At 39.1% G+C, this 21,729-nt stretch overlaps 1 protein-coding gene and 1 long non-coding RNA gene across 4 annotated transcripts in view; one reads left to right on the top strand and one right to left on the bottom strand.

Moving 5' to 3' along the window:
* Positions 1–21,729, top strand: part of LOC124149737 (exonuclease 1-like) — a 191,806-nt gene that overhangs the window by 92,652 nt on the left and 77,425 nt on the right. For 2 of the 3 annotated variants that reach the window (XM_046521492.2, XM_046521493.2), the window contains exons 3-4: positions 5,797–5,916; positions 17,407–17,530. In XM_046521492.2, coding sequence (XP_046377448.1) covers positions 5,797–5,916; positions 17,407–17,530 — 244 coding nt within the window. Of the gene's footprint in view, positions 1–5,796; positions 5,917–14,504; positions 14,807–17,406; positions 17,531–21,729 lie in introns of those variants that run through there. The other variant, XM_048403037.1, reaches the window with a different exon arrangement.
* Positions 10,323–15,878, bottom strand: LOC125384265. Its single transcript, XR_007223140.1, has 3 exons — positions 14,952–15,878; positions 10,675–14,411; positions 10,323–10,457 (listed from the first exon to the last, which is right to left on the bottom strand). It is a non-coding gene; the product is annotated as an uncharacterized LOC125384265 (long non-coding RNA).

Genomic DNA, 21,729 nt, shown 5'->3' with positions numbered 1-21,729 from the left:
TACAAGGCAGGATATTGACACCACTCACGTGTAAAGATGCTTTTTTGGCATGCAGTTAGCACCATTCATGTGAAATAAGCCGTGGTCGATGTATAAACAATGTTTTGTTTGATGAATTCCTATAATTCTTACGAATATCCTCACTCTATTACATCATAGCCATAAATTCCTTTTTTGGCAATAATCACACTATAAAATCTTTAGATTTTTCAACAGACGACCTCTTCACTGACAATTATCCCAATAGTTTTGAGGTAGACTCTATCCCTGGTCACACTGCATCTGGGCATGTGCAAGGGGGAAAACATCAGTTCTTTCCTGTGTGTGTTGGATCAACAAGCAAAAGTTTTTCCTGGTCAATTGAAACACTTATTGGATAATAAATCACAGCTAGTCAAGATCTAAAAGATTACATCAGACAACCTGCGATCGTCAAAAGATTGGTGAGAAAACGGTGGTATAGAAGAAAGATCATTGACGTAAGTAGGTAGATTTAGTTAACGTATTGTAGAGTATGGATGCCTCCCCCCTTCTGTCATTGGGAGTCTGCTCGGGGTGTGGAATTGACCAAGCGATCGGAGATCCTCACGCTAGATGTAGTACATATAGAAAGTGCTTGTGCACTCCAAAATCAAGATGCACTTATTGCAAGGACTTAACAAAAGAGAAATTTGACAAGCTCTGTGAAGCCATAAACTGTCAAAGTCCAAGAGGAATACCAGATCATCGGACAAAAATAATTCTACATGGTTTTCTCCCCAAACCAAAACTAAATCTAAATCAGTTTCAGAAAAGTGTTGTCTCTCAGGGAAACTGATTTTCTCAGAGAAACACACGCACACCAAAGGGGTGATGTATAAAGAGAACCCAGTTTTTCCTGTTGAGGATATATCACCCACCAGCCCAAAACTAAGGAGCAGGCATCCAACTCTGGTCATGGGACCACAGCCTTATGCCTGTGTGCTACGGGTCTCACAAAAATAAACACCATTCTTCCAGCCGTGCATATCAACCTTATACACACCAAAGATTGAAGTAAATCGTGCTAAAGATCCCCAGTGCAAAAAGCGTGCTCCCTCAGCCACTGTCACACGTGACAACTGCGTCAATAGCTCGGACAGTTATGAATCACAGTTATACAGCACAATCCTCGTGCAGCTCGAGCCAAGGGTCGCAGCAGAGAGAAAAGCATACACCACTTGATACCGTCTCACCCCAGTGGCAAGAGCCCCAGGGGTACTGCCCAGAGCATTTTACGGGTGCTTCTCATGATGAATCCAATAGTATATGTTTTAACCAAACGACTTCTCAATTAAAGATATCATTTATGAAATCTATCAGTTGATCCCATCTGTCAAACCACCAAGCAATGAGGTAGATGATCCGGTGCTTATTGAATGGGCAGGTTATGAAAATCCTGTAGAAAAGAGGGAAGGTTTTCACACATTACTTTATCAGTCATTCACTGAAAATGTGGTCGCTTAAATGAATGCGGAATTAAACACTTCTACCTGCAGAAGATTTAGCATGCCTTACCCCCCCACAAAGGGAGACAATGCTATAAAACACACAATTGTCCTTTCCCCACATCTCATACCATTGATGAGGAATATTTTGATCTGGTCAGACACCCAAATACAAGGATGAATGTTGAGATGAACAAATTGAGAGAATTTTACAATGTCAATGAGCAAGGGATAAACATTAGCTCTTTCATGAACTGGTTTGCAGCAGGCATCAGATATGTGCTCCCCCGTGTTAACAGTGAGGAATTTTCAGGCCAACCTTGTGACACAAAAGTTGAAATGAACTTAGAATTAGGTGGATTCTTTCATAGTGCGCTGGACAGCATTCTGAAGATGCATAAAGGTCTTCAAGCGGCACAAGTATGGATGTCCACACAATTCCTGCTTACTCACGTAATCATCTCATTCAACAGGTTAGACACAATATCTTAGACCAGTCGGTGGTCGTCTGTCACTATACGCCGAAAATTGGAAGTCAATTACCAAGCGACAATTGGCTGATCGAAGTGGTAAAAAGAGGGTACAAACTCCATTTTCAACAGCATCCGGAGCTTGTAGTCCACCCCAAAGGATGACGTTTTCATCTAGTAGACAATATTCTTTTCCATCATTGAGTAAAACAGTGGATCATCCAGATAGACTATTATACCCCCATCAGAGCTCTGAGATACTATATTTCAGCTTTGCAGAACCCCAGAAAGGAAAGAAAATGGCTCTTTGTCTCTTGCAAGCCTTTGTCAGAAAAGGACATTACTAAGGCTACAGTGGCAGGATGGCTTAAGACCACTATATCTGATAGTTATTGTCAAGCCCAGCTCTCAACACCAAAATGAGGAAGTTGCAAAGCTCATGAAATTCGTGCACTAGCAACAGGTCTGGCCTCATGGAATTCAGTTTCCATCGAACAAGTGGTATCAAGCTGCCAACTGAGATTACGTTTTTCTACCTACGAGACGTACAACGCGATCCTAAGGGACTTTAATCCCTGGGCCTCTTGGTGGCTGCCCAGGCTATAGTCACTCAGAAGCCTTTCCACCCCCCCTTTTCTGTTGAAGATCCCAGAAAATACCACAAAATAAGTTAGCCTTTACACTTTGTCAATTAGGTTGGTCGGATCATTGGCTATCATCTGGGATGATAGATCATAGGTAATAGGGTTATTACATTGTTAGTTGCTCGGGGTAACATGTATAACTACCGGAGTTGTGGTTTAGGAAGACTTCAGAACCGGAATTAACCTAAAGAATATGTATTATCACCAAATATACAATGGGAAAAATGTCAACAGTTGGAATGTACGTCAATATCATACCTGAGGTGAGATAAGAATATATGATGTTGGCTATAGAGCAACAAGTATATGTCTATGTCACAAGAAGAATTAAATGGAAGTGACATCATAGATGACCTAAGAACTGGAAGTGATGTCATAAATGACCCAAGTGATGTCACAAAGAGAATGGACCAAAAGTGTCGTCATAGATGTTCTCAAAACTGGAAGTGACGTTATGAAAGACCTCAGAACCAGAGGGAAACATCATAAGTAAGGTCATATATCACAAAAAACAAGTAACAATTATGACGTCATAGAACGGGAAGGATGCACAAGTGCCAGTTTTCTTCAGGTTTGCAAGGGGTAAAATCAGAAAGTTAGGCATTGGTTCATATCCTGTTTCTTCTATGTGTTCCCCTACTTCACTGCTGTCAATTATCCGCGAGTACAAGATGACAAATCCTGCCTGTCCCTCTGGTAAATTCTGGCTATGATGTAATAGAGGTAGGATAGTTGTAGGAATTATCAAACAATGGTTATCATTGTGTAAAATTTTAAGAATACTACCTCTATTACATCAGGAAATAGTCCCTCCCACCTCCCCAATATATCTTACATCTAGTCCAGGGGTCCAGAAAATTTAATATCCCAATCGGACATTTGCATTTAGGCCACGCCCCCTTCAAATAGCACATTTCAGTACTTTTCCACACATTACAAGTTGTTATTGCGCGCTTCAATATAGGGCTAACTCAGTTATAGCTCACAGTTAAGTTTACTAACATTTTTAATAAACTCAAGTTTTCCAATGACACCATGTTTTCCCCCATCTCCGAAAACATTATCAGCTGATCACCACGATCACGTAACACTGAAAATACCATGAAGATTCCGGGATAGAATAGGTCTTCAGCAACCCATGCTTGCCGTAAAAGGTGATTATGCTTGTCGTAAAAGGCGTCTAACGGGATCGGGTGGTCAGGCACGCTGACTTGGTTGATGCATGTCATCGATCCCAATTGCGTGGATCGATGATCATGATATTAATCACTGGATTGTCTGATCCTGACTTGATTGTTTACAGACCGCCGTCATATAGCTGGAATATTGCTGAGTGTGGCGTTAAACAACAAACCAACCAACCAACCAACCGAAATTACCAGTCAATAAATCCGAACTGAAGTACACAATTTACTCCTATTGTTATAATATCTGGTAATAAAAAAAATTGTTCATTGTTTATCTGGACTAATGTTTGCAATATACTTTATTAATTTTATTCAATAATTATAATAATGTTTACAATAATTTCGTCGAAATCAGTGTGAAGTGACTGGTAGATCGCACAACTCTCCGTTATTTACAGCAACCACGGTCAGATTACCGCTTTTGACTCCTTGAAACGAACTTTAGTTGCAAGAGAATGGATACACATATAATAAATGCCGTACCATGAGGCAGTTTGTCTATTAAATGTCAACATTACGTTTTTGCAATTGAAATACATGTTGCGCGGGAAGTCCCTACGGTGACTGGTCAAAATCGTTCAATACGTCAAAAATATCTTGCATACAGTCTGTACCAAAGTGCTATGCTTATGGTTCTTATAATTTTAAGTATCTATGGTGGAAGCTGCAATTAAAATAACACGATATTGGAATATATTATTCCTGATAAAATAATAATTTCAGATACAATTTCATCCGACCATTTCATCAAAATTCTTTGAAGTTGTATCATTGGGTACATTTTAACTGAATCTCCGGTAGATTGGGAGGAAACGTGTGCACAGCTAATTGCTATTTCTGCCTTAGTTTACGAGAAAATACACAGGGTAATCTTAATCTCTGCATATAAAACAATGCGTTGGAGAGCAGGAAATACATTTTAAATGGTAAATCATCATGTCTAGTGATGTTTTATATCAAATTTCATACTTCTATTGACCAAGTTTGTTATACCTGTTTATTCACCTGAATTCGCTGAAGGGATTCGATAACGCTCATCAATTATTTGGACCGTGTTTTTTTTTTAAATGTCCGGACAGAAAAATTTAAATGTCCGGTAAGCAATATTTTAAACCGGACATTTGAGATTCCCAATCGGACATATCTGGCGCATATGACCCTTTCTGGATCCCTGATCTAGTCTATGAAGTTTATTGGAAAGAAGTGATGTTTTTCCCTTGCACAGATGCAGTGTGACAAGGGATAGGGTCTACCTCAAAACTATTGGGATAATTGGCAATAAAGAGGACGTCTGTTGAAAAATCTCAAGTTTTTACAGTGTGATTATTGCCAAAATGGGAATTTATGGCTATGATGTAATAGAGGTAGAATTCTTAGAATTATACACAATGATAACTATTGTTTGATTTTTGTTCATTTTACATATTCATATTAATTAGGTTTATATGTTTTATCATCAAATAGTGAACAATAGTTAGTTTAGTTTGTCTGAACTTCCCTTTTAAATTCTTTCAATTGCAATTTTTCTCTCTTGCACATCTTTATGGTGGCCCTGAAACTGGCAGACTGAGGAAGCTGAACCTTGGCATATATGTTTCTACTTTCAATAACATCATGTGACCTGTGAAGATTCCGGGATAGAATAGGTCTTCAGCAACCCATGCTTGCCGTAAAAGGTGACTATGCTTGTGGTAACAGGCTACTAACGGGATCGGGTGGTCAGGCTCACTGACTTGGTTGATGCATGTCATCGATCCCAATTGCGTGGATCGATGCTCACGACATTAATCAATGGATTGTCTGGTCCAGACTCGATTATTTACAGACTGCCGTCATATAGCTGGAATATTGCTGAGTGCGGCGTTAAACAACAAACCAACCAACCAACATAACATCATGTTTTGTACAAAACTAGAACATTTAGTGTTAGTTTTGCAGTCCTGTGTTTATTACGTATCCATGTAAGCTACAGTGCCATGGCACTATTTTTATCGTAGTTGATACTTGTTGATATTTCATCAATTTTCAGATATGTCCATTACTGCATGAAATATGTGAATAACATGCTGAAGAAGAAAATCCGACCAATTCTGGTATTTGATGGGTGTCGTTTACCTTCCAAGAAGGATGTTGAAAAGACTAGAAGAGAGTAAGTACTGAGTTGTCCTGGGTTGGTTTACCATGTTGTTATTTATGAATTTATCAGGTTTTAAAATTTCTATGGTGACAGTTGAATTACTAGATTTCCCACAGTCATAAAGATCCAAATGTGGTCCTTTGATAGACATAGGGATCTAAAAAATATTCAAACTTTGTTCGACATAGCAAATATTTACTGTTATGTTTTTTGTAGGATTCTCCCAAGATGTAAGACTTGACAATGTCTTCTTCATAGTAAGCATTGTGGACATTTTCCTACCAGTGAGGGTCTGTGAAATTAAAATGATGCAAAATAGTGACTAATGGTCAAACAGACTGTTATAGAACAGGCTCTGAAGAATTCCCTGGCCAAGAGGTGACATGGGGGACAGCTTCCATTCAGGCCACGTCCGCTTTTGTCTACTCCAAAGGTTATGGATGTACGGCCACAGGACGGAGATGGGAACATGGATCAAATTTATCTTTTGTGCATAACCTGGAGGCAATATACAAGTTTATCCCTTCTGTTCAACCCCGTTCGGACCAGACAGCACCCCCTCAGATGTCGGAATATGTGGGATGCCATGCCTCTGTTATGTCATCCCATGTCAGCGTTAGAAACTAACAGTTTTGGACCACAAGTCCTTATAATGATAACATGTAGCAAAATCCTTAAAAATGGCAAATTTGTACTAGTCCTTATGATACCTTAACTATTGGGCAGTTTGGCAAGGACTAAAGGACTAGTGCCAATTTCTAACCCTGCATGTTCACCAGACCTGTGGCCAAGTTAAACCCAGTAGGTCATTGATCAGACTATGGAACAGTTATGGAAAAACTACAGCATGATGACAGATTTCCTCTACCTATTCTGAAGAAGTTGTATCAAACACACAACCTGCCGTTCCTGGATTCTACAACTTTGGATAAAGATTTCCTTAAAGAAGAATCACAATATGTAGCTCTCCTTTCCAGCTAGTCTGGTCAACTTACCAACATTAAACAAGTATTCGATGGATAATGGCGCTGATATAATTTGGTTTGTGGTTGACATACGTAATGCTATCCCTCCCTTACAAGCCTTATATGTTGATGCTCCTCCCAACACGCCTTTAACTATATGTTTGGATCAAGTTGGCCTCATCCACAGGTTGCTTGTTGTTATTGTATGCATGCAGGAGGAACTGCTCTCTACGCAAGTTTGGACTTCCTCCCAATTCCTGTGGATGCATCATCAGCAACTTGTGTCCCAAGTTCACTCTAAGGCTGTCTGGAATCTGGCCAAGTGGATGGGGATGTTGTGGCCCCAAAGTTGGTCTTAGAAAATCTTGAGAGGCCATAACAGGTTGTGACATCACCATCCACTTGGCCAGATTTTCTACGACCAACTTGGGACCATCATGGATGAGGCCAGCAGGATACGACTGAGCCTTTCCAGGTCCGCCATCAATCTCACTGTAAAGGCCCATGCTTTTTCTTACTCATCTAAGCGAAACACGTGAGCACTCCTGGGATACCTCTTTCCGTGAACCAGCACGGAAGACATAGAATCCTTTCAAGCTAACCGAAGATCTGATCTCTCCCAACAACAGCCTGATTCCTTTTGTCAGTCTCAGTCCTTGCACCGTGGATCTAGCAAAGTCAAGAGGCCGTGGAGACCGTAGATCTACCTGGACTCCTACTACCATCACAGACCCTGTTGACATGGCTATCCCTTTTTCTTATACCACTGACACCGGGTCCAGTGGGGGGGACGTCTGTCATTCTTCACCGATCTCTTGAGACTCATTACATCAGACCACTGAATCCAAGACGTTGATACCAGCTACACTATGTACCCAACTACTCCTTGTATCTCGATCCATAGGTCATAGACTCCACCTGGAATGAGCCAAGTTGCTGCAACCGACCTTACCATCACAGTCGTTTGAGAGCTCCCAAGATACGGACACCCAGCACAGGCTTCTATTCCCCAGTGTTCTTGGTCCCAAAGAAGAATTCTAACAAAATGAGGATGATAATAGACCTCAAGTTCCTGAACAAGTTCTTCTGATACCGCCTTCAAAATTCCAGATGTAAACTACAGTTAGACACTTCGACAAGGGGATTGGCTCATCAGCATCAATCCTCAGGATGCTTACCTGCACGGGTCATTCATCCTTCATCCCAGAAACATCTCCGATTTGCAGTGAATGGTCATCGCTATGAGTACCGGGTACTTCCCATCGTGATAACGGGCGCCAGTCATCAGTTTTGCCCATCTGCATCTGGTTCGCCTCAACGGATATTTGGACAATTTTCTAACAGCCAAGCAGGACAAATATCAACTATTTCAACTCATGACGAATCTGGGATTCTTCTTTCATCCATCCAAGTCAGAACTTATGCCTACATATGAGCCCGCTTGGTACCAGGCTGAAATAAGTGGGAACCTGAGAATTCAGGCAAGTCGCAAACAGGTCCAGATGCAGAGTGTCCCACATCAACGTGATCCAGGCGAAGATGTCCGAGTGAAGAGTCCATTCTGTGGACACGATCCTGCCTTTCTAGGAAAGACTGTCTGATAGTTTCTTCAACTTCCCTTGAATATGTCTCGCTACCATCCAACAGTTGCAGGAGTCTGCCAAGGCAATTACCCAAGAAGTTTCCATCATTAGATAATCCCTATTTCTGGAGGTCATCCATGTGGGCTCCCCATCTTGAGTCTGAGGCGTCCGTGAGCAGGTGATGGGTGGGCAATGAGTAAGTGAGAGGAATGCCCGACATGACATGACCGCGGATTGCCCAGCACAGTAGGTCTTGGCGTAAGAGTGGTAAGGACACTAGAGTGTCTTGAGATTGTAGAGGAAGTAATTCAGCTGGCCTCTGTAGATCATATCCTGGAATGAGGTGAATTTATATTCAATTTGGCTGAGTAAGTGCCTTGTCGATCATCAGGAGCATCGAAAATATATTGATCATCTGGAGAGCAGATATATCCCGTATTGAGGAGGAAGTTGGCTCAGCTGTGAATCAGACAAACATTATTATGGCTACAAATATGCCTGACATTTGGAACTTTTAATTTTTAACAAGCTGTGAAACAGACGAACATGGGTACAGGTACAAATAAGATTTTGAATTATATAAACAAAGTTTCTGAAAAATATGGGGAAAAACATGAACAAACAAATATATCATTGGAAAAAATCACTGAAAATGTTGGTGATAGGGGAGGAAGTTAACCTTCTTGTTGTCTTGAAAAAGATGAACACGTGTCACACAGTTGGCAACCCAAGAAAAATAAATGTTGGCTTATTTGTCATAAAAATAATGACATTGTAATTTTGCAAAATATTAATAGATGTAAGGATTTTGGAAAAAGACAGGATGACTTGTTTTAATATCCAAACAATAGTTATCTATTAGATCATTGCCGTAAAACCTGTATTTTGGCTGCAATCACTCTGAAACTAAACTTTTAGATTTTCAACAAGTCTTCTTGTGCCTACTGATGGACGATCCTCTCCACTTACCACTTCAGTTTGGACATACTCTGCTAAGATCTTCCCAGTCTTCATCTAACCGCCTGGAAATTTTCTCAGATTCTCTGAATCTGCCTCCACAGCTGTTGCTAGATCATGGAGACATCCTCCCACATTTACAACAACAGATGGGACAAGTTTGTCCAGTGGAGAAGACAATACGGATTAGGAGACGCCCAAGTCACCATCCTCATGGTTTCTGATGTTTTGCTATATCTTTTGTCATGGTACAATTGAAGGTTATAGATCTGCTCTTCATTCTGTTCTTCAACATGACGGATTAGCCACCGGCAACTATGTCATATGGTCGCTAACTATGTCCAATCCATGCTCTGAAATTCTCTCTGAATCCCATCGACGTCGTGGGAAAAGACCATTCATATGATAAAAGACCCATTCCGACCGGGACATCACTAAAGCTGTTGTTGCGAGCTGGCTTAAGTCAACCATAGCCTCAAGCTATAGGTAAGCGCTGGGTTCCCCTCCTATTCTAGGTTGGTTTTCTGAGCATGAGATCCAATGTCAATCACTGAGTCTGGCCCAGACTCGGTTATGTACAGACCGGCTTGAATATTGCGTAGTGCATCATTAACTCTTTCATCCCTGGCTGCCCCAGAGTTATGTCCCTTGAAACACTGCAGTCCCTGACACTGACAAGGCATGCACAATGGCCTCCCTGGCAGTATTATTGGAAAATCACACTATCATTTTTTATGCACTTTTTCTACCAGAAACTTGCTTTTAATATACATTTATCATATACCAGTGTAAAGAGGATTAAGTATACTGTAATATTCCTTGTTGTTATTGTCTCTAACCTTTCTTATTTTCTAATTACAGGTGTTTACAAGTGAAATAAACTTGAAAACACTGAAAAAATGATAACAGACAATGAATTTTGGCTCAAATTGTATTAAAAATCACAAAAATAAATCACAGATACAAGGTAAACATAACACGGTGGTCTTGTCATCTTGGACGGCACAGGTAATCCCAGGTGTTAAAGGTAAATTCTCTTAATGCACATCTGTAAACAAATAAACAAGTTTACAACACTTGGTACCGACTTTGTTTTCTATACTGATTACTTATGATACACTTACAGCCTCTTAGGTAAACTCGTTAACGCAGGTAAACTCGTTAACACAGGTAAAAACACAAATATCAGATTTATTTTGTTCTTTTTCAGGATTTGAAACAAAAATTAAGTATTTAAGTAATTAAATAATAATTTATCACATTACCTGAACATTGAACCACAGCTACTATAAGAATGACATCACAGGGAAGATATCACAGATTGATCTGAAAGGAGGGAAATATTGTAAAAGGACAGAAAGATCGTAAATTCAAGTTCTGCAAATATACAAGTTGTGATAACATATTAACAATACACTGCTATTTACAATTGCATAATAAATTAAATCAGTACTTTATTAAATCAATTAATAAATAATTAATTATTACAGTTACTAAAATTTCAATTAAAGATGTGAAAAACAAGAAAACGAACATGAATATGGAAATAAATTTTATTCAATTTGAGCGAAATACAAGGACATACGACAAACCAGCAAACTACAATTCGGATTGCGATCAGAAAAATAAATTTTAAAAAAAAGAGATAGGTCTTGCCACTCACCTTTGTTGTTGTTGTTTAAACACAGAATCATTGTAAAACAGTTGGAAAAAATCAATAGCACGACTCTTCACTCACCGTGTCAATGAGTATTCTTGAGTCCGGTTGCCTCTTCAAAATCCCTCATGTCTCCACCGTTGTGGTCCCTCTGCCACTCCCATTCTTGAAAGTTGGCGGGGAACACCTCGTCAAAACCGTCAAAATCTTCACCAAAATCTTTGCGAAATTCCCTCTCCCCTTTGCGTAAATTATTCAAATCAAACACATTATTATTCCCGATAGAGTCGTTGTTAGTCATCTGATTGCTATCCGAAACGTAGTTGGCCGCCATTACCCTAGATTTACGATTCAAGCAAGAAAAAATACCTGTCGCGAAAACAGGTGACATATCCGCAATTTTCACGCCAAAAACACTGGGAAATTCCATGGAATGATGTGTCATTACGTGTCGATCTCGTTTCTATTTTTAGAACGAGATTACACACGATAAAGGCAGTAGAAAGAGCGATTTTGTAAACTCGTTCGTGCCGCACGATTTATCGGGCAGCTGTGTGTGGGACTTGGACAGTAGCTGCCCGATTTATCGGGCAGCCGTGTACTGGGCCATGGTTTATGCTGCCCGATAAATCGGGCAGTCGGGGCCAAAGGGTTAAGCAAACAAACAACATGTATCACAGATTTACCGGAAATGACGTCAAAATCGGAAGAGAAATGTGACCAGAAGTGACATCATTAATGGCATTGTGAGGACAGGAAGTGACTTCATCATTGACATCATATGGACCGGACTTAACATCATCAATGACATTAAGGGAACCGGAAATGTTGTCAAAATGTTGAAGGTTCAAAGACAATCATTAATAAGAATATCAGCAACATAATGGTAATTCAAGGGAAGCTATCACATATGGACTAATTATTCTACTGCACAATTTTCAAGTCATTTTGAGGTGAATAGTTTGGAAGTCATCTCCTTTGGATCTGAAGCAGTCTCAAAGATAGTGTAATAAGAGTCTACAGGATTTCCTGTCAACAATCCTGGGAGTTAACTTGAGGCAGAACCTGCCTTTCTATCTGGTATAGTTGGGCAATAATGAAATAGAGGTAGAGGATTCGCAAGAATTATCAAAACAATAGTTATCATTATTAATAATTCTAAGCATACTACCTCTAATACTGTCTCCCACCTCCCTAATTTTCTGTCTCTAGTTGATTCATGTCTGGAAAGAAGTGAGGATTATCCTGCCTTTGCACACGGAAGAGCAGTGGTCTGATGATAGGGCAAATGTGGAAACAAATAGTGATGTGTAGTTGACAGTGAAGAGGACTTGTTGAAAATCTGAAATCCTTGCATCTTTTAATATTTTGCAAAATTACAATGTCATTATTTTTATGACAAATAAGCCAACATTTATATTTCTTGGGTTGCCAACTGTGTGACACTTGTTCATCTTTTTCAAGACAACAAGAAGGTTAACTTCCTCCCATATCACCAACATTTTCAGTGATTTTTTCCAATGATATATTTGTTTGTTCATGTTTTTCCCCATATTTTTCAGAAACTTTGTTTATATAATTCAAAATCTTATTTGTACCTATACCCATGTTCGTCTGTTTCACAGCTTGTTAAAAATTAAAAGTTCCAAATGTCAGGCATATTTGTAGCCATAATAATGTTTGTCTGATTCACCGCTGTGACAAAACGTCGATCCCACAAAAACATGGCTATAAAGATCATCTCATCTATATACCAAATATCTTAACTTGCAAAAAAACTGGCATTTGAAACAGCCACATGAAAAATGGTCTTGTCGTAAGGAGGCGACTAATGGAATGACGTGGTCAGGCTTGCTGCCTTGTTTGATGTATGTCATCATATTACAATTGCTCGGATCGATGCTCATGATATCAATCATTGGATTGTCTGGCCAATTATTACAGACCACAGTCATAGCTGGAATCTTGCTGAGTGTGGCATTAAAAAGAAAAAATTAAAAAAGAAAATTAAATCTAATTCCACATTTACTAACTTAGAAGACACACTTAATTCAACTCTGACATGTAGAGACCGAGCCAAGCTAAAGAGTTTTCCTGTTGCACCTTCAAAAACGTTTACAACTGAATATTTCTAACTAGCACATATTTTGTAGTGATTATTAGTTTATAATATCAACATTTGTTGAGTCTTCAACTACAAGACGAATTGGCACTATGGAATATAGCGGGGAAAACATCATGAAAATTGGTATATTGCCACGGTATTTTCTAGGTCAGTTTTCTGTCAGTCTGGGCTTACATATTGCATCAATGAAATAATGCAAACTCATTTTATGTATCAGCCTTTGTGTTATTTCCCACAACAATTCAAGCATTCAAATCTCAACAAATACTACCATGGACTTCAATTTAATAAAATTAGTGATACGCCAACATTTGCAGCACACAGACATATTTGACAGGCCTTTACCAATGATCCATATAGTAAGTATACATCCGTGCCTTTACAAATATTTTAAGAATGTTCAAAATAATAAAACAACTGATTTTAAATGTTACTTTTTATATCAAAATTAAAGTTGCATCTGAATATTTAAATTTATATTATTTTTTTAGAAATAGGCCAAATGATCATCTACCATGCATCTATTAAGCACTCAGTTACTCAGTTGCAATATACATATTTGTCATCATTCTTTGAAATAAGAGATTTACCCATATTATTCTGCCCCTTATAACATGTGTCCCACCATTAAGTGCTCTGAGTCATCACAGGTGTTAATTCATTGATCCATCATTTCTTACAGAATTCTGATACTCATGCTCTTAAAATAGTAGTTAATTACAGAGATTTGTCCCAAAAAACAACAAATCATACTGACTACCCCACAAAATGTGTATGATGCATAAATAGATCTAAAGTTTTATCTTCTTGTTTTAGTAACATTATATTTATTTTTATGTTGACAAATTATTTCCCATACAAACCCACACACTATCCTGCTGTATCTAAGTATCCTGATTTTCATTCAACACTACTTCAAGACATCTGTAGTATAAAGTATATTTTGTAGATATTATTATCATATAGCAAATATGAATTTAGAAAGTTTATCATCAAATCTTTTGATGGTTAAATAAATTCCATCTGAACCCCACAATCATTCCATGTAGATAAAGGGATATATATATGTTATTTGTTTTTTCATGTAACAGATTATACTTACATATGTTACAGTCAGTGTCTATTATCAGGCCCAATATGTATTTTGACTGAAAATTTCAGTCATTATCCCGGGATATGCCAAGGAGAGGCACGAGCCACTGAGCTGTGTATGCCCGTGCCTATAATAAAAACAAAAGATGAGATTGGATTAAATGGCCGAGGGTGTCCAGGTACTAGTGGGCTGCTAAGCTGCTTGTTGGGTATACCAAAATGCTACCGTTGCCATGATTACTAGCGTGGCCAACGGCGATTCGCAGCTAGCGCTGCTGGCCTGAGACTGCTACCGCTGTCTGGCCCCCACGGTAGCATATTTAAACACTACCATTGCTTAGCAACTACCGCTGCTGGCCTAAGTCAGACTTCCGCTGCCCGGCTCCAGGTAGCTCGCCAAAGCAGATACCACTGCCTGGCCCCATTAGCAAAACCATTGTTCGACTACCTCCAACTGTCAGCTACCGCTTGACAAGACGACTTCCGTCGCCGGGCCCATATACGTGGCAATTGGTTGCCCAATGTAAGTTATTTTACGATTCCCCGGCTGAAAAGTCGGCAAAGACAAGGTTCCCACTGAGAAGCAGGTAACCCCGGAAATAGCATTGGAGATATGCGGAGATAGCATTGTTGCCCGGCTTGCCTATGTACTGAAAAGAAACACTAACCTGTGGAGATAATATCCTTACTGGAGCAAAACAAGTGCCAGGGCATGCAATAAATTGTCCATAAATACACACAGTCCATGACGCTTGCACGGGATCTATTGCCCGGGGCATGGTGCAGGGTGCTGACCCGGGGGTGATTCAATTACAAGGGGTGATTAGGTTACAGGCGTAATTAGCCAATGGTTTAGATACGCGCGATAAAGTCATTTAGTAGTTAGTACTAAATGTAAATATGCATATTGATTGATTCACATTTTATCTTAAATTTTCATTCATTTATTATTGCCTGAAAAATAGGACCAGATTTTAGACAGACTGGCTGAAATGAATTAGACTGCATAATTTAATCTCCTCAATTTAATTTGGATCTATTTTGATCTTATCAAGATCAAAGTAACTTATGTAAGAAATTAAAAATGTTTTCACAATGAATTGATTGATTCTCCAAACCTGAAAGAAAACCAGAGTCCCTTTTTTATGTTACTTATCTTTATTAGCATAGTATTCAGTTCAGAAACAGATGACTGCTAAAAAGTCATGCATGGGTAATCAAATACCGTACTCGTACACATGCACAAGTGTGCCAAGATATTAAATAAAATAATAAGAGTCATTGTGCAATGCAGATATCTTTTGGTGTGAAGAGAAAAAAGAATAACATTAATAATTTGTTTATGTTGGAATTTGAAACATCAGTTTAGAACAAGGAAACATAAAAAGCAAGGCCTAATGAAGTTAAGAATCAGCTTTATCTGTCACAATCATATGATTATTGTCAATGCAAACTGGATGTAGACACTGCATGGTTAATACAATCAACATTATAGAGATTGGCAATTAGTATGAATACCGTATTCGACATAATAAACGCCTAGGGCGCTCTCAAAATTAGAAATAGGGGGCTCTTAATAGAATAGTATTTTGGTGAAAAACAACAGGGTTAAAAGATCGTGGTTTATGCTGACAGCCTGAAATGATTATATACGACAGATGTATTTTTCCAGAATCAAATTCACAATTAAGGATGCATATGTTATATAACGCACGTATTATACACGAATAAATAAGTCTTGTGTATATTGATCAATCGGAAGGGGTGCTAACTGGGATTGTTCACTAGCCAATATATTAGCAAATATCGCCGTGGGTGCTTATTAGAGCGGGGTGCTTATTACGTCGAATACGGTATATTGTTTTATTTTATGAAAATTGTAGTTGGTACAAATACTCTTGAATATGTATTTTAACTAATATATAGGGTCCTCTGTGTCTGAATTTTGTTTTTTTCCTACTTTGTAAAATTCAAAAAAGGCCAAAATAATATATATCTTTCATTGATCATATTGAAATATAATCATGGTAGTATTTGTCAACAAACAGCTACCATTCATATACATAAAATCCTTTTTTACAACATGCACCAATTAACCCTTAAATATCAAAACACATTTCAGTGATTTCCATTTCTTTTATTTTGAACATTGTATCATGATATCTAGTTGATGACGTAATTTTACAGTGCCTGTTACTCTTACAATTTCTTGAGAACATTCCTCATTGCTCTCTGTTATATATCTGACAAATACTTACATGTGTTGCTGTCAATATTCACAACATTAAGGCTACGGGCAACGTTGCATGAGACCTTCACATTTCGCGTACCGTATCGCCTCACCACTGTACATACTGAAATGCATGCATATGATGTAGCCTGCTCGGCGATGCTACAACATAGACATAGGAACGTATACAAAATCTACTTAATTTTTAAAAGTGTGATATTCATACATCAAGGGCAACACTTTCAGTACCGATTGCAAAACGTCAACAAAGCGACCTGGGATGAACCATCAGCTGATCTCACCGCATCGCTTCGAACGCCTATCTAGTGGTTAACTATACAATATAAACAGTCGTGGTCATCCCTGATGTATAATTAAATCAAGTAACATTTATTTTCAGACATGGCAATAGATAAATCATTGTTTAGGCGAAAAGATATAATGTCCACACATGAGCGTGACCGTTGCCGACAGAGTTGAAGGTTATACTAGTTAACTGTCTATAGGCGTCATAGTAACATGTAGTGCTCTTATCGTGCATACCACATGCGCCGTCAGTTTAAGGTTGAACCGTCTGGGTCAGCGCACCTAGCGGGTTAGTGAAAGGAAGATAAATTGAAAAAGACCGCCAATTACACAATTATCTTATTTTATATGTCTGTGCAAGTCAAAGTTATGTCCAAAATATTCAAGCTTAAAGCTAAGCACTTTACAAAAAACATTTTTTTATAGCCCAAACTTGATTTCAGTCAATTTCTCAAGAGAATTTCAGTTAGGAGGCTGTAATTGATTTTAGCTGCGCTAATCATGCTTACCAGACTTGTACTTAAGGCTAGCTGCTCAAGGCAAAGACTTCTATGTCATATGATAGGATGATTCTTTTTGCTTTTCAGACGCAGAGAAACGAATAGGAAGAAGGCAGCAGCGTATTTGAGGGAAGGTAAACGCAGTGAAGCCAAAGAATGTCTTCAGAGGAGTGTTGATGTAACATCACAGATGGCTCTTCGGCTTATGAATGTAAGACTTTATGACAGTGTTAGAAATTGGCCCTAGTCTTATAATTTTTGCCAAACTGCCCAATGGTTAAGGTATCCTAAGGGTTTTGCTATATGTTATCATTATAAGGACTAGTGGGCTAAAACTGTTTCTATTGTTATGAGAGTATCATTTCCATGGGGCATGTTCATCCAGCCATCACTTCTTGTTGGGGCATGTTCATCCAGCCATCACTTCTTGTTGGGGTATGTTCATCCAGGCATCACTTCCTGTTGGGGTATGTTCATCCAGCCATCACTTCCTGTTGGGGTATGTTCATCCAGCCATCACTTCTTGTTGGGGCATGTTCATCCAGCCATCACTTCTTGTTGGGGTATGTTCATCCAGCCATCACTTCTTGTTAGGGTATGTTCATCCAGGCATCACTTCCTGTTGGGGTATGTTCATCCAGCCATCACTTCTTGTTGGGGCATGTTCATCCAGCCATCACTTCTTGTTGGGGCATGTTCATCCAGCCAGCACTTCTTGTTGGGGCATGTTCATCCAGCCATCACTTCTTGTTGGGGCATGTTCATCCAGCCATCACTTCTTGTTGGGGCATGTTCATCCAGGCATCACTTCCTGTTGGGGTATGTTCATCCAGCCAGCACTTCTTGTTGGGGCATGTTCATCCAGCCATCACTTCTTGTTAGGGTATGTTCATCCAGGCATCACTTCCTGTTGGGGTATGTTCATCCAGCCAGCACTTCTTGTTGGGGCATGTTCATCCAGCCATCACTTCTTGTTGGGGCATGTTCATCCAGCCAGCACTTCTTGTTTTCCTGACAATAAACTTAAACAGATATCAATGGAATTTGACCAACCTGTGTTTGTGGATAATGCCAAAGACCAGGTCGATAACCAGTTAAACTGGTCGACATGAAGTTTGTTAGAGGACACATTACAGACCTATACCATGAGCAAATATTAATAGATTGTGATCATATTTGTAAATAAGTAATGCTTCATAAAATGATTAAATGTTTTTGGGGCACATTTTTCTCAAAATGGGCAGAGGGGGGTAGGATTTTTTTTTTTTTTGTTCAGCACCACGAAGTTGGAAACATGTCACAATACCCTGTGATGTCATTTATGAAATTCTGAATTGACTTTTTGAGTTCATTGGAGTATTAACATTCTTAGAGTGAGAAACTGTATGAACGAGCGTCAGAGCTTGTTTTAATAATTTAATTCAGTAGTTTTTCTCTTGAGATCAGCATGTCAGTCCGTCCGTCCATCCAGAGCTGAACTCCTAAACCGTTGAATATTTCTTATTGAAACTTGCTATACATTACTGTTCAGTCTAGTGGTGAACTCGTGCCTTTTGATGATTTGGGATATTAAAAAATACTGAACGTCATTTTATTTTTCAATGAACTGAAGGTATTCAATGGCAATGAACCAAAAGTCCATTTCTGGAGCACCAGACTTTATGAAAGTATATTTATTTTCAATATTAATTTTTTTCGGGTTCCCATTAATAATCCTTTTATCCCCATGAATTGAGTTGAAACCTTAATTTTTTTATTGAAAATAAAAATACTTTCATACTTTATTAGCATAACGGGTCTTTACAGTGGTGGCATTGCTTTTTTTTATGAAGAACTTAACTGGGACTTGATCAGGTTACTTTGATCAAAGTGGAGTTGGAACAACATTTGTGAACAACAATGGCGGCCATGGCTGTGCAGGTGTATCATTTGACCTGCATATTCCAGACAGTCACACAACTCCTTATGTAGCAGCTGCTCCTTGTATAGGAAAGTTTGGTCTTGACTGTCCAAGGATGTCAGGTTCAGTTTCATGGCTTGTCTTGTGCCTCTGATGCACTGTCTGTGAAATCCTGGCATGGAACCTGTGGGACAAGAATTTGGAACTCAAACTCAATACACAATTTCTTTTGGAGAAAGTTTCTGTAGAAATATTATGATCTCCATGCCCAGGGTTGTATTTGTAATGAGGCCAATCTTAGACCTGTTGAGGTGCAACCAATGTATTCAGGTAGAGATTGCAAGATGAAGCTCATCTTGTCCATCAAAACCTCTGTTAATTTAGGCAATTTACATTCAAGGAAGTTTCGATGTTTGTGTATCAGGGAAAAGTGTATGCGTTTGTAGCATTCCCTTGTGGACGACCAGCAGGACATATCCATTGTCTTGGGATGCTTTTCCACAGTCTCACTGAATGACACATCTGTGCAAACTTGCTTCTACAACCTCTGCTTCAGTAAGGGTCGCAGATCTGTCAAGTTCAAGAAATCAGAGCAATTTGCAATTTTCCCAGTGCAATGATTATCTTGGTGTAGAGTTTTACCGTGAACCCCCAACCAGCCACTTTCACTACCACTTGGCAATGGCATTGTCTGTTTTCAAGAATATTGCTTTAAACCAAGCAAGAAATACAAGAGCATAAGCTTCTTCTGCCCAAAGATGTGACCAACTGTGCCCTCTGGGGACATGGTTTAGGGCCTCATTCCACTAATCGATCTTAGTGCTATGACTGTTGTAAGCCTATCACTTTGTGGAAAGCGAATGAGGACCATAGTTGCCATGATTGATCTTTCATCAGAAGGTGTGCACTCGTCAAGCCTCCATCCATTTCATTTTTTGTTCACAGTACAGACTATTACACTACTACCACCACTACTACCACTACTACAGGAGAAAACATTTGTAACAGACACAGATGTGACATACTTATGGTTATTTCAAGAGTCCAAACTGCTTTGACTGCCTCCGTGGTCTAGTTGTAGAGGGTTTGTCTGGAGAGCGGAAGGTCGGGGGTTTAATCTCCAGCTGCGTCACACACACACACGCACGCACGCGCGCATTCACATTGCTGTATAAGTGCAATGACGTGATGTTAAACCCCATTTCACCTCACACAACTGCTTTACTGTAGTGTGTAGTTGATAGCTTGCATATTTCTTACTGGAATTTGATGAAACATATACATGAATGATAATCTCAAAGTGGGGGCCTGTATCTTATCAAGTTATGGGTGACATTGTTAACATAGAATATTGAAACACCAACCAAACCTTTGAGTTTTCTTTTTATGTATATACACCCAAGGTAGAAATACAAATAACATGGTAAAAGCCTTCATATATGACTCATTATGAGGCGCTGTTGGAACTGAAAGTAGGCAGTTGATATGTTGCACATTAAGTGACTTCATAGCTCACTAGAAACTAGAAACATACTGCAAAATAAACTTTAATGTGTGCTTGAGAAACTCGTTTCAATTCTATATATGGTACAAATAATTTTCCAGAGTAAGACCAATGTTGACAGATCCTAGTGATTGTTAGATGTTGGTTATATGGCATGTGACTTTATGGGGACCATTTCAAAAGAAACTTGCAATTTTACGTACTGTGTCAAATAAAGATCTCAATAATTGAGATTTGTTTGTGATATATTTGTTCAAATGTAAACAGTTCTGAAGAATCAATAATCTAGTTAAGTAGATAACTATGTGATGTTATTTACAAGAATATAATAAACAAGCATTTCAAAACCATTCCCTGTGACACTACAAACACATGCTCTGCATTGAGGTACATTGTTATTGTGCAAACAAGTTAAATTGTAAACATGTCATTTGACAAGATTATGCAAAGAGAACTTGTGGAATTACAAAGATTGTCATGACAATATTTACCCTCGTTTTAATCAAATAACATGCAAAAGAATGTCAAACTTGTCAACCATGCATGTTTCTAGCACACATTACCTAGCTGGAAGCGGGATCATGGGTGGCCCAGTTGTCTAAGGCGCCACAATTCGCTGTGCAAAGTTGCGTCCCTTGGGCACGCCAGAAACCTATGATTGTGGGTTCGAATCCCGGTTCGCCCTGATTATGTTTCTAGGTCATACCCGTGCTCGTGGGTTTCACCGAAGTGGTAAATGTCTGAGACCTGCATCACTTCGGGCTTTCCTCCCACATTAAGCTGACACGCCGCGATATAACTGGAATACTGTTAAAAGCGGCGTTAATCCAAACTCACTCACTCACTCACTCACTCACTCACTCACTCACTCACTCACTCACTCACTCACTCACTCACTCACTCACTCACTCACTCACTCACTCACCTAGCTGGAAGCGATTGTTATTCAGAGTGGCCAAGTTTGAACTTTTTCAAATCTATATAACGCAGAGAAAACGATCACAAG

This window comes from Haliotis rufescens, unplaced genomic scaffold, assembly GCF_023055435.1.
Source record: "Haliotis rufescens isolate VD_foot unplaced genomic scaffold, xgHalRufe1.0.p SCAF_3, whole genome shotgun sequence".
Lineage (NCBI taxonomy): Eukaryota > Metazoa > Mollusca > Gastropoda > Lepetellida > Haliotidae > Haliotis > Haliotis rufescens.
The sequence above is the reverse complement of the archived record's forward strand: the minus strand, read 5'-3'. Positions and strand labels throughout refer to the sequence as shown.